Here is a 13,866-nt window from a genome sequence, read left to right as displayed (position 1 = left end):
TGTATGAAGAATTTTAGGGTATAATATGTCACAGTTTATTTTGCTATCCTCACTTACATAAATGAACTATAGTGTCCTGCACCCACTAGTAAACATATATCAAAAACGAATAATTTTTGGTTTGACTGTAGCTTCTATTATATTTACAGATAGCATAGACTAAACAATACAATTGTAAGAAACAGCAAATAATTCAATACCTGCCTAACCCATAAATAAAGCAGTCAACTTAATATACAAGATTTCTGATTGAAATTCTTTGAAGGAGCTGTAAGTTACTGATTTTTTAGCATGTATGTCATGTTCAAAATGTATGTTGCTTTTGAGTATAATCCAAAAATTTGAATGTTGAGGTAAAAATTTGTGTATGTGAGGCTGTGCATCAATAGAGAATTACTGTAAAATGGTTGTACATGTTTGTAACTCATATTTGAATGTTTTTTTTTTTTTGTTTTTTTTCCCAACAAACGACCAGTGAAAGGATATGCCTTGGCTCAGAAAATGTTGATTGTCTACCTCAAAATGTAACAAAAAACAAAACAAAAGTATAATTTGTATAAGTTATAGATTTTTGGCTTCAGGGGTCCAGACTCTGATACCTGTAAGACCTGTAGTAAGGCTACAGCGCACACACCTGAACTGCTGGCATAAAACACTATCCCCATCTACTGAGCTGGCCACACATCTAGACATTTATCACCCCATCCATTATTTCATCCTGTCATATTCTATTACCATGACGTTATGACCGTAGACATATTATATTTTAAAGTTATGGTCAATAAATCTGCTATGGCAACACAAAGTCCGTATTTATTTGATCTGTAATTATTTACCCTCACTAAAACGTTTCCTATTACCTTATATGGTGTAAAAGTGCTTAACAGGTTAACCGTTATTGGCTAATACCCACGTCAATCATTCTAGATCCCCGCGCACGCGCACTCGAGCCATGACAATTGTTGATAATCAACTGGAGTTATTTTTTGCTTTAGAGTAAAATAATTTCAAGCCAGGCCCTTTCCCTCCGGGGGGCTCTCGGACCATACCACAACGAACTTAAGATACCGACTTGTATGAAGGGCTAATGGAAAACCCAAGGGATATGGTAAGAAAGAGTTTATTTGAGCCCGCTTCCTTGATTTAGCGCAGTTAGCGGCTAGCAGTGTTAGCCGTCCTCTTTGTTTTGGTTGTCAGAAACAGATCCTGCTAGTCACACAAACTACAGCATTTACCTTATTCAAATAACTCGTAATACTTTATATGCTATGTAATCGCTCATTCAAACCAGCTGTCTCACTAAATGGTGCAAAAACAACTGGTTATGTATGTGTTTTCTGCAGCTGAAATATACCCGCAGGCCCATGAATGTGTGTATGTTTGTGTTTATGGTCGTATATCATAACATAGTTTGTAGACAGTTTTTATGGGGATCATAACTGCGTTAAGGACGTTTTCATAAAATGTTCTGTTTATGTAGGCAGCTCACTAGGTTCTGAGGTACAGCATATGTGTATGTTTGCTTGTGTAATGACCTAAATATCATTTAAAGGTGGGTTATGAGAATATCAAATGTGTAGATTTTGGTAAAATGGTATTTTAGCAGGTGTAAAGGGAAATTATATTATATCAGATTAAGAAAAAGTCTGAAATTATTCATTTTGAATTCAGGTCACAGTGGTTTGGACAAATCCTTATCTGATGCACCAGTCTAGTACTTAAATATTGAAAAATATAAATATGTAGATCCTGAAAATACAGCAGATATCATTGAAAATGTAAAATGAAATTCCTTTGCTTTGGCTATCTCCTTTCTTGAAATGCCCTGTGGGGATATTGGGTGCTGATGATATTGACCCTTTGTTCATGGTATTTCTCTTTTTTGTGACCCCTGAGAACCTTCAGTTTTATTCATGTGATTTGCTCTGCTTCCTAATTCCCGGCTCATTAAAGCATTGATGAACTAGTATAAAGATTATGGTTATCACTGACTGCAATATTAATCATGCTATATAATGTCAAATGTAATTATTTAAGTATTATGGCTGTATAAGTGAGCTTTAATCCTTGTCTTTCATTGCCCTTTCATTAATTTGTCCATTGCTCTTTTCTTCTCTATTTTCTCCACATTTTTTCCCTCTTCTTGCCTCATCACACGTAGGCTGAGCACACTCCCCGCTCAGAGCGGAAGAGGAGAGATTCGTTCGGGATGTTTGACGGGTATGACAGCTGCAGTGAAGACAGCAGTAGCAGCTCCAGCTCAGAGGACAGTGAAGATGAAGTCCCCAGCATCCCCGCCAGCCTGCCTATCATCAAAAACAACGGCCAGGTCTACACCTATCCTGATGGAAAAGCTGGAATGGGTTAGTCATCATGTCCATATATAGTGGGGTCCTTGTGAGAACACAAAAAAAATTGGTTTTATTTTTCATTGAAACTGGAAATAAAAAGAAAGTAGTATATATTTCACTCATTTGTATAATTTGTATAATTTGTTGAAAAATTGTATTTATTATCCCATTTACCCCCTACCTAACAAAAATCATCTTTATGGTTTGCTTTTCATCTTGGATAAATATGTTAAATAGTGTGATTGATGATTGCTTTTTTTCTCTCCATGCAGCAACCTGTGAGATGTGTGGTATGGTTGGTGTACGAGATGCTTTCTACTCTAAAACAAAGAGATTCTGCAGTGTATCCTGCTCCAGAAGCTATTCCTCCAATTCTAAAAAGGCCAGTATACTGGCAAGACTTCAGGTAACTACTCATGGACTTAAGAAGCACTCCAAATCAAATTACTACCTCTGTTGTTGTTTATTTTTTCCTCTTTCCATAACTGACATATTGTATTTGTTCTTTTATTCTATCAAGGGTAAACCACCAACAAAAAAGGCTAAAGTCTTACAAAAACAGCCATTAATGGCAAAGTTGGCAGCTTACGCACAGTATCAAGCAAATCAACAGAACCAAGCTAAATCAAAATCAGGTAAATGGCTGTTCAACTAAGTTTAAAGTTTCATTGTGTAATTGTCTGCCTAATTGATTAAAAAAAATCACAATATTTAACGTTAACTTTTTGTTCTTTTTCTCATGAAGTGGTTCCTGTTGAAGGCTTTGACTGGGGCCGGTACATTTGTAGCAATAATCTAGTTGGGGCACCAGTCAGCTGTTTCAAACACGTGAGTATAGGCAGAGAATTATTATCATAATTGTTTTTTCTTATAATCTTTTGGCTTATATATTTTTTTATAAATACTCTGCTTGTGACATGATAACTCTCCAGGTGCCCATGGGTATGTGCTGGGGTGACATAGCAGAGGGGGTGAGGGTGGAGGTCCTCAATTCTGACACAAACCTCTCCACAAAAGTTTACTGGGTAGCAGGGATTGTCAAACTGGCAGGTAATGTTGTAGTTTAATAACTGCCAACTCTTTTGCTTTTAAGAATGTTTGATGTATTATAATTAAATGATTTATTTTAATAACTTCTCAGGTTTTAAAGCTCTTCTGCGCTATGAGGGTTTTGATAATGACTCAAGCAGAGACTTCTGGTGTAATCTGTGTATCCCAGAAGTCCACCCTGTTGGATGGTGTGCCTCTAGTGGAAAGCCACTGGTGCCTCCTAAATGTATGTAAAACATTAAGCTATTCAAAACTACGTAGTTAGTTGTTTTTTGATGTTAAAATAGTGTTAACTTGCCATTGCTGAATAGGAGTAATTATAAATTTTTAAAAATATATTTTCAACTTCATAGCCATCCAGCATAAGTATTCTAACTGGAAAGCGTTTCTTGTGAAACGACTCACTGGAGCCAAAACTCTTCCACCGGATTTTGCCACAAAGGTAAGACTGTATCCCAGCAGTGACTATAAAGCATAGAGAGACTCTGGAAAAACCTGTAGATCAAGATCTTCCTGCTATGATGAGCAAATACACCAGGAAATAGTCACAAAACGGATTAACATGTGGTAAAGGTGTCAGACTGCCTTACTGTAATAAAAGAAGCAGACCTCACTGACCACGTTTACATACACATCGTTTGCCTTTGAGATAAGCGTGCAATAAATAGAGCGTATCTATTTTTTGTCAACTTTGTGAAAAAAGGTCTTTTTTTTTTTGTTTCTTCTATTTCTTCTATTGTTTGACTTTTTGCAAGTAGCACCCATAATTAATTTTATTTGGACACATGCAGGTATATAATGAATTTTCCATTACAATTTCTTTATTTGAAAGAAATTTAATACTTTTATTCAGCAAGGGCGCATTAAGTTGATCAAAAAGCGACAGTAAAGACATTTATATGTTGCTACCAAAGATTTCAAATAAATGCTGTTCTTTTGAATTTTCTATTGAAAGTAAAATTTTATCACAGTTTCTACAAAAATAACCTGCAGCACAACTAGTTTCAGCATTGATGATGATAAGATTGATGTTTCTTGAGCAGCAAATCGGCATATTAGAATGATTTCTGAAGGATCATGTGACACTGAAGACTGGAGTAATGATGCTGAAAATTCAGCTTTGCCATCACAGGAATAAATTACATTTTAAAATATATTAAAAAGAAAGCTTGTAAATTGTAACATTATTTCACAAAATTACTGTTTTTACTGTGGGTTTTTTTTTTTATCAAAATAATGCAGCCTTGGTGAGCATAAGTCTTTCAAAAACATTTTAAAAAATCTTACGAACCCCAACTTTTGAACGGTGGTGTACTAGTCTCATTTAAACTGTTTGTTTAAATGTTTAACTTGAAGGTTCATGAGAACATGCAGTACCCATTTAAGAAACTGATGCGTGTGGAAGTTGTGGATAAGACCCACCTGTGTCGTACTCGCGTGGCCTTGGTGGAACAGGTGATCGGCGGGCGTCTGCGTCTGGTGTATGAGGAGAGCCAGGACGGCACTGACGACTTCTGGTGTCACATGTTCAGCCCACTCATCCACTCCATTGGCTGGTCACGAAGCATTGGGCATCGTTTCAAAAGATCCGGTCAGTCAAAGTTTATTCAGCAAACATAACATTTGATGACCTTGTTGTGGCTTATGGATCTAAACGTCTCTAATGTTGCCCTCTGCAGAGGTGATGAAGAAAATGGAGGGTCAGATGGATGCTCCTTCACAGTTGTTTCTTAAGGTACATTAATAATTTGCTTTTTTTAATTCCACGGTATGTTGGCAGTCACCTGCTCATGCGTGTCATCTTTTAAACCCACAGGTTAAGGATGTGGATCAGAGTGGGGAATGGTTTAAAGATGGAATGAAGTTGGAGGCAATAGACCCTCTAAATCTCTCTGCTATATGTGTTGCTACTGTAAGAAAGGTAAAGTTTTGCCGTTTTTCTCTGATTGAGTGCGTTTACATGCACATTCTAAACCTGATCGTGCTTAATAAGCCGACAATGCACGTGGTCATGTAAACGCGTTTACCCTTTTTCCTTTATCGGAGTAAGGTCATAAATGGCTTAAGCATAAACCGATTACCACAGATAGATTTTTGCCCCTTACACCGATTTCGCCCAGCATGTAAACCTATTAACCTGCTTTCTGTCCGTTTATTGAAGTGCGCATGTGTGATATGTGACAGGAACGCGTCCTTACTGCGGATTTAAGCGCATCCAGACAGACTAAACGTTTACTCTGGAAATATATCGCAAACTCAGACTCTTTCTTGACCCAAAGAATTATGAAAATGTGTTCTCATCTCATGCAGAATAAGTAGAAGTGGTACAGTCAAAATGCTGCAAGATGCAACTGCATGAGAGGATAATATATGAGCCGTAAGTTTCGCACTGACATGTTGCAATACTATTCTGTTTGGTTTTTAATGCTTTATTTAACATCACAAGCGTCATAACAAATGAAATACTCTGAGTTAGATACGCAAATGATTAAGTTTTGACATCACTACCAGGAAATAACCTGATTTATTAATAATGTCATGTAAGTTTAATTGCGCTATTAGGTTATTGGTTTGCATGTAAACCCGGACAACAGGTTATTTCAATAAACTGATTTTTGTGAATATTCGCCGTACTGGTGTGCATGTAAACGCGCTCAATGATGTAAATGTTGATTTTTAGAACTGCAGTGTTATGATTTCTTTTGTCCAAGCACATAAAAATGCATGAAGTAGTGATTTGTAATTCAGACTTTGTGTCGTTGCACGGGTAATATAGAATGGAAATGATGAAATACAGGTATTTCAAGTATTTTAAACTTTTGAATTGATCATGTAACCTTCTCTCAGGTGTTGGCAGACGGGTACCTAATGATCGGGATTGATGGTTCTGAGGCTGCTGATGGGTCAGACTGGTTCTGCTACCACTCAACCTCTCCCTCCATCTTCCCAGTCGGCTTCTGTGAAATCAACAACATTGAGCTCACACCCCCAAGAGGTGCGTTTCCTCTCTCTTTTTGCAGAGTGATCTGATCTGACATAATAACTGAATGAATCTGAAACTGCTCCACAGGGTACACCAAACTCCCTTTTAAATGGTTTGACTACCTCAGAGAAACGGGTTCAATTGCAGCCCCTGTGAAGCTCTTTAACAAAGTAAGTTTTCATGCGTAGACTCTGGGGGGCAAATATTTTTTGTTTTAATTTTGTTTGTTTCAAATTATGCATTGTGTTCTGTCTTGAATTATGCATTGTGGTGCATGCCATTGAATCATGCCCTCTCTTGCTCTCAGGATGTACCGAATCACGGTTTCCGTACAGGAATGAAGCTGGAGGCAGTGGATCTGATGGAGCCACGTCTGGTGTGTGTGGCCACAGTGACCAGGATCGTACACCGACTCCTGCGCATTCATTTTGACGGTTGGGAGGATGAGTACGATCAGTGGGTGGACTGTGAGTCTCCAGATCTCTACCCTGTAGGCTGGTGCCAACTGACTGGCTATCAGCTGCAGCCACCCGCCGCACAGAGTGAGTGAACACTCCAGAACATTCTGATTCTAGAAGGTTCAAATAGTTTCTTAGCAACATTGTATTCTCACATTAAGTTTATTATAGAATAGTTCCTTCTGTACTTTTTAAAATGGTCTTTTTAGATTTTTTGTTTGTTTTGAATTTAGTTTAGATCTCTGTATAACAGCATAGTTCACATCAGGATGATAAAGTTGCTGAATACTGAGTAGACAGACATTGACATGAAAACGTGTATTTTATATGTATGGCCATCATATGTTTTAGAGTTGTATATAATAATTACTATTATGTTATTACTAATAATTACTGGATACAACCAATGAAGTGTCCTTTAACAGAGCACATAAAGGGTAACATGAGGATAACATGAGTCACATGACTTATGTATTATGCAAGGAATAAATAAGAATAGGCTAATCATTTTGATTATAACAACTATGTATTATATAATATGAAATAATAATCACAATATAATAATATCTGGTAAAATTGTATACATGTTAAATAAAGTCATATGACATTTTCTGAATGAGCAATTTTTGTAGCTTTATGCTGTGTCTGCATATTATTATTTTTTTTAATTCAGAGCAAATAAAAATCTGCTGCTTTCATTTTTGGCTGCATTTCTAATCTATTTGTATGATGTTTTAATGATTGGCTGCATAGAATAACAGCATGCCCCTTTTGTCCTCAGCCACAAGAGAAGCACCGCCAAATGTCTCAAAACAGAAAAAGAAGACGGCACAGTATAAAGGACAAAAGAAAAGTGAGTACGGTCTCCTTCGGTCTTCCCCTCTTCTCTCTCTCCTCTCACCGAACACTGATTTTGGGTGCAAAATTGGTCCAGGAGCTGTTTCCACTGGTTTTTCTCTGGCTTGGGTCTGGTCTGGTTCTGCTTGATAGTCAGTGGCAGTTGTCATGATTCAGTGGGGTCACGGATAATTACAGACCACTGTAGCCATCATCTTCATACCCGGGCGAGACAGAGTGGCACACTTCCTCAGGGTGAGAGAATCTGAGCAAATGTTTGGGAGAGGTCAGGTTTGCAGTCATGATGTTGGGTTCCACATTCTCAGGGCCTCAGTTTCTCAATCACAATCACCATTCTTTCATGTAGAAATCAAATTAAGGTTCAGATCTGAGTTGAAATTTGGGCTCAGCTGGAGGATGGCCTGCAGTGTTGTGGAGTTGAGCTCGGTAGCCTGGGTAACACTAACCCAGTAACTTCGGTAACCACAGTCTGGCTTGGTGTTTAGAGAGGAAGATTCCAGTTGGGAGGAGGCCAATCGGTTTGGGTGGGCCTCTGAGGAGGAGGAGCTTCTCGGGTGATGAAGAGCAGACTCCGCCCCATTACCTGTCCCACTTCTCTGGGTCCGGGCGACCTCCCACCTCAGGTGTAGAGCATGATCGCTCTCTCAACTCAGGTAACTCAATTCTCCATCACTCAGGGAGAGGGGGCCACTGAGCTCATTCCTGTAGAACTTTTCAGGTTGGCCGTCGTGATGAGTTGCACGTCATCAGGTGACTGCGTAATTTGTGCCGCATACACCATTAACAACAGTTGCATGATAAAGAAGGGTAGTTTGACTCAGAAGAAGTGTGTGCGTGGTCAGTTTCATCCCACACCTGACTCATTGTTTTTTTTTTTTTTTTTTTTTTAAGGATGGCGTGAATTAATATCTTTTGGATTTTAAAGAAATAGCTCACCAAAAATTACAATTCTGTTTTTGACTCATGCCCTCATGTTTTTTTCCAACCTGTATGACTTCATTTGGAATGCAAAAGGAGATTTATTTATTTATAATATAGAATATCATTTAGAATATCTTACCTACTTTTGTCCATTTAACAATAAAATGGTGTCAAGCTTTGAATGAACTCATTATGAGTCTTTTTATGTTTTCAATATACTAGAAAAGCACATGCAATGATGAAGAGCCTTTATTTTTTACAATAAAACAAGAACATTAGTATTAATATGAATTGAACAGAATTGTTACCAGATATGTATGCCATCAATCCCGGAAACCAAATTCCTTAATTTTCCAAATGTTTTGTAATTTTTCTTTTCTTTTCTTTAAACAACAATCAGTGTAACATTGGAAGCCAATTCCTTATAACTCTTAAATGAAATATATTGCAGACAATAAAAGTCTGATAGTATAGGTTTTATGTATTCAGTCTTTTTCTATTAACTATTTTCTATATTCTATATTTTCTTAGTCTTTTAAAGCCATTTGTGTGAGATTTGTAAAATCTTATTTATGCCAAATGTCATTTAATGGTGCCATAATAAATGTAAGAGCTACAGGGGAGGATTTTAAGTGAATAGTAGAATGTAGTCTCCTTTCACCTTCATTATAAGGAAAAATTGTCCTTTTGTGTTCCACGGAAAAAAGAAAGTCGTACAGGATGACATGAGAGTTGGTTTAATTTTTGAGTGAACTGTCCCTTTAAAAATTGCAGGTAAGTTTATTAGCCTACTAAAATACTTAAACCTTGTGTATCTCTGCCTGGATGATTTCATTATATGAATGCTTCAACATGCTTCTGCTTCTGGCAACTAAAATTGAAAAGATTAGTTTCTTTAGGTTATTGCAAATGTTGAGTATTTTTTCTTTTTTTTCTTTTTTTTTCTTTTAAGCGTAGTGTTACTTCTCCTTTCCACCCTCTCTTCTTATATCTGAGTGTAAGGTATTAGTCCTCAGGTGTCCTTCACAGCTGATTTTTTTTTTCCATCTTCTGTGTTGCATTGAGTTGTTTTCTCTCACCGGCATGTTTCATTTTATGAACTGTTGTTCTTGTGTCTCGTTGTTGTTTGCCAGAAGCCTCGCTGCAGTTAAAAGAAGAGACTCCCGAGATCGATGAGTTCACCTTCTCGCAGGGCATCTCAGACCAGGAGAGCAACGGCTCGGGCAGTTACTACATCCGACAGGAGCCCTGAGCAGCATCCGCCATCACAGAGTCTCACCTCACTGCCAACAGCACTGGAAAAATCCCACTCTGAGCGATGCACACGAGGCCTGGAAGAAAAGACAGTGACTTTCTCTCACACCAGGTCTCTCTCTTTTCATTTTTTTTGTTCCTTTTCAGGTTTGAACAGCTTGAAGAAAGGACTTCTCAGTCTTTGATCCTAGAGAGAAGGGTGTGTATAAATGGTGGATTTTGTTCGAAATGGGGATACTGTTGTTTGTCCTGACGTTTTGTTTAAACAGTTTGCCCGATGGACTTTTTCTCCTCAGTGTTCATTGTACTTGAAGTTTTCTTCTCTTTTTTTCTGTCTTTATTTCCCCTTTTTGGTGAAAAGAAAAAAAAAGTTTTTTTGGGAGGGGGGGGAGGGTAAGATTTCAGTACCTTGTGTGTTTCTTGCGCTGTTTCATTTGTTTTGGGTGGGTGTGCATTTGGTAAGAGTAGTAAAAATCTATATTGAGACAGTATATTCATATATGTATGACATTCATATTAAACACGCATATATAAATATTTAAACATACACATATAGTAGTTGATTGAGGGATGATGGTATTGAAATCAAACCTTACTGGTATGAAGAGTAGACTAATGGAAAACACTCACAATTTGCACTACAGGGATTTAAAAAAGAAAAAAAAAAGAAAAGATGCATTGGCCTGTAAAACGATAGTAAAAACCTGCAGCTTTATTGTATTATGTGATTTAGCAAACGTTATTATAGAAGTGGGATGTGCTCAAGTCAAAGTGAGGATTATGATATGCAAAAACAAAAAAGAAAAAAAAAAGTTATTATTCGAAATTTGACGCCAATGTTTATGGTTGTTTTTGATTTCGTTCTCAAGAGCCATTTTTATACAGGCGGTCGAGGTATTTTGTGAGCCGTAGAATAAAACATAAGCAATCACTGCTACCTGAACACTACCTTAATGTCATCTTTGATGTTGACGGCACAACAGAGGATTCTTCTGGAAGACTTTTGCGAGTCACTGAACAATACAGCGCCAGCCTCTCTGCTCGTACATCAGCAAGGAATCGCATCGCATCCCACGCATTTTCCATAACTCACAGCATTCATTCCAGAATAAAAACATTTTTACTACCTCTAAAAGAAAGCGTGATTTTGAAATACACAGGATGAAGATTCATGTGGTTCTTCAGCCTTGCTAAGGTTGCAATAGGGTAGTTTTCATGCTCCATTTGAAAGGGTATATTCATTATATTTTATGCAAAAGGCAAATATCCACACTTGGACACATGGCTTATTTCACTTTAAAAGTCTACACGTCATTTATATTTGTATCATAGCATGTTATTGACAGAGTTCTTGAAATGGAAAAGAATGTTATGCAATAATAATGTCTGTGTTGTTTTATGATGTCTTACTCTGAAAACAAAAAATTACAGCTCATAAATATATAAACTAGATACATTCTATAGACTTCAAATGAAATATTCTTACAATATATTGCAAAACTGTGACAATTTTCTAAGAGCTAGACTTGAGCTTTCCCTGTTATAGATCATTCTGAGTGTAAATAACCTTTATAACATCCTATAGAATCAACCGATATTACATTTGCATAGTGGTTTATCTTAGTATAACTATAAGCTCTATTCAGTACCAGTAAGGTTGTTGGTGAACTCTCAGGAAATGTATCTCATTGACTTCTGCTTTATTTGAAGGTTTGTGGCTAAGCGCTTCTAAGATCATCCGATTCGACTTACGAAACCGCCGTTTTGTTCGTTTGCGATATTTTAAGCTCCTGAAAAATGTGACCATGTCATTGTTTTTCTTTGGTTCATCTTTGCTTGCATTCATCAAATGCTGACTAAATTTTTATAAATGGTCACCCACATGTTGTAGTTAGATCCATGTTAAATTATGGTTCATTGTATAAAGATCCAATGTATTTTTTTAACGGCTGTTGTTTTTCTCTCTTTTCATCCTTCATGAGTTTTAGCAGATGTTTGTATTGAATCATTACGAATTGGTTTATTTTTGTTTTTTTTATTGTCATATTTTTTGGGGGGGTTTCTTCAGTAGCTGTTGTGTCGTATGCATGTCTAGTTTTACAAATGTAAGGCACTGTCATGTATTTAATTTGTAAATGTCAAACTGGGACTTTGTGGCCACATTTTGTATCAGCTGCAGCAAACCACATCAATGTTGTCATGTTCATACATCTTTTTTTCTTTAAAATTTTTTCCAATGTCATTTTTTCTTTCCCTCATACACCCCATCCATTTCATCAGGATTTAGGTACACACTGGTTATGATCATACATGTCAGCTAAATTTATTACTTTTTTTTTTTTTTTTAAAATAATTATAAAACCAAAATTTCAATCATTTTTGCAATTAAAATATGACTGTTGAGGCAAATTTAGCTGCTACCCTCAAATGAATTTAAATCCAAACGCACAACTTCACCTTTAAGTAAACACTCTCTCTCGTCAGCAGAATTGATGCCTTATCCTCTGTGTTGTGTTTTTCGACATAAGTAAATCTATCGAGTCAAAAATAGAGAAGCAGAATACGAAATATAAAGAAAAATATGTTGTCCAGTAGAGTGATTATCAGTGCATGCAGCAATGTGAGAATCTTATGAGGGCCAGTGTTGTTCTGGTCTCGATACTAACACGGGTTTTTGTGATGTTCCCTCTGTCCTCAGTAATCACATCATGGTGCTATATATATATATTTGATAACTCATTCATTAGGTCTATTAAAGGAGAATTAAGTCTGTAATTATAAGTTGGAGAGCTGGCGATTATAACTTCAGATCTGTATTTTGGATACAAGTAGCCGAAATCCTTTGTTATAACGATGAAAAAAAAATTAAAAAGAACTAACATTGACCCTCATAGTACATAGGAGGTGAGGGTGGTGGGTTTGTAACTTTTTTGATAGAGTCTGTATTTGGTCTTTGCTTTATTTCTAATGATGATGATGATGTGTGCTGTGATATAGGGTTTGATAGCTTATATGTATATAGTTCAACTGTGGGGGGAAAGCTTTTGTTGGTCAAATTTTATGTTAATTTGTTTACAAGCATTTCGAACTGTTTCCGCATGGCTGTGAAAATGTATCTGTTGAATTTGAAAAAAAGAAATTTTTACACTGAATTAAAAAGGATACTAAACATTTATCTGTTGCGTTCTTGGTATTTAAAGGGATAATTCACCTAAAGATATATTCTATCATCATTTACTCACCATTGTGTTGTCCTAAACCCATAACACTTCTGTTCATATTCGTAACACAAATGAAGATTTTTAATATTCTCTCACTGAATCCATTGAAAAACCCCAAATTTCCTATTTAAAATATAAGTAAAAGACTTTGTAAAAGAAATTCATATGCAGTTTAATCTCTTTTTTTGACGCTTGAAAGTTTAAACTCAATTTATTTGGCCCAAAACTCTTAAGTTGGACCAACTCAATTAAATTAAGTTAGACCAACTCAATAATTTTTTTAACTTTGTTATTAAGAACAAAGATGCAAATTACAAAAAAAAAAAAAGGAAAAAATACAATAAAAAAATGATACAAATGAAATAAACAGTGCTTTAATTTTTTTCAGGTACAGACTATTTAAGAGTAGAATTCAAATAAGAACTACAGAAACTGAATCGTCACATGTAAAAAATAAAACACTGCATAGTCTTCACTGTATGAATTACATATACATTTATCCTTATTAAAGCTACTAAAGTAGAATGAGTGATTTTTTTATTTTTTTTTTAAATACAGTCATAACAGACCGGACATTTTTAATAATGTTCATTATAAAATCTTGTTTTTGGTGTAGAACAGAGACTTGCATGGTTATTTAAAGCAGGTACATTTAAATATTTTAATTCAAATTTAAAAGTCATATGGAGTGAAGCGAGCATTTGCAGAGGAAATGAAATACTGTGGAAGATTTACAAGTAAACTTACGGCACATATTTTGTGCTTAAACA

At 36.2% G+C, this 13,866-nt stretch overlaps 1 protein-coding gene across 2 annotated transcripts; it reads left to right on the top strand.

Annotated features, from left to right (window-relative positions):
- The first annotated feature begins 920 nt into the window (after nucleotides 1–920).
- mbtd1 (mbt domain containing 1) lies at nucleotides 921–13,048 on the top strand. 2 transcript variants are annotated; one of them, XM_048171055.1, is made up of 17 exons: nucleotides 921–1,108; nucleotides 2,162–2,363; nucleotides 2,624–2,757; nucleotides 2,872–2,986; nucleotides 3,097–3,179; nucleotides 3,284–3,401; nucleotides 3,493–3,627; nucleotides 3,755–3,843; nucleotides 4,758–4,992; nucleotides 5,081–5,136; nucleotides 5,218–5,322; nucleotides 6,249–6,396; nucleotides 6,472–6,554; nucleotides 6,692–6,926; nucleotides 7,624–7,695; nucleotides 8,186–8,353; nucleotides 9,755–13,048. In XM_048171055.1, the coding sequence occupies exons 1-17, from the start codon at nucleotides 1,088–1,090 to the stop codon at nucleotides 9,871–9,873; spliced, it is 2,118 nt and encodes a 705-aa protein (XP_048027012.1). In that variant the 5' UTR covers nucleotides 921–1,087; the 3' UTR covers nucleotides 9,874–13,048. The 2 variants fall into 2 exon arrangements, with proteins under 2 accessions (XP_048027012.1, XP_048027013.1); XM_048171056.1 differs by lacking the exon at nucleotides 8,186–8,353.
- Nucleotides 13,049–13,866: the final 818 nt, after the last annotated feature.

The sequence above is a fragment of the Megalobrama amblycephala genome, linkage group LG20 (genome assembly GCF_018812025.1).
Source record: "Megalobrama amblycephala isolate DHTTF-2021 linkage group LG20, ASM1881202v1, whole genome shotgun sequence".
NCBI classification, from domain to species: domain Eukaryota; kingdom Metazoa; phylum Chordata; class Actinopteri; order Cypriniformes; family Xenocyprididae; genus Megalobrama; species Megalobrama amblycephala.
Note: the sequence above shows the minus strand (reverse complement) of the source record. Positions and strands in the feature narration are given on the sequence as shown.

Coding starts and splice junctions, on each gene's coding strand:
- mbtd1 (XM_048171055.1), top strand. CDS start 1,088: ATGGAAAACCCAAGGGATATG. Junction 2,364..2,623: donor TGATGGAAAAGCTGGAATGG/GTTAGTCATCAT, acceptor CTCTCCATGCAG/CAACCTGTGAGATGTGTGGT. Junction 3,180..3,283: donor CAGTCAGCTGTTTCAAACAC/GTGAGTATAGGC, acceptor ATAACTCTCCAG/GTGCCCATGGGTATGTGCTG.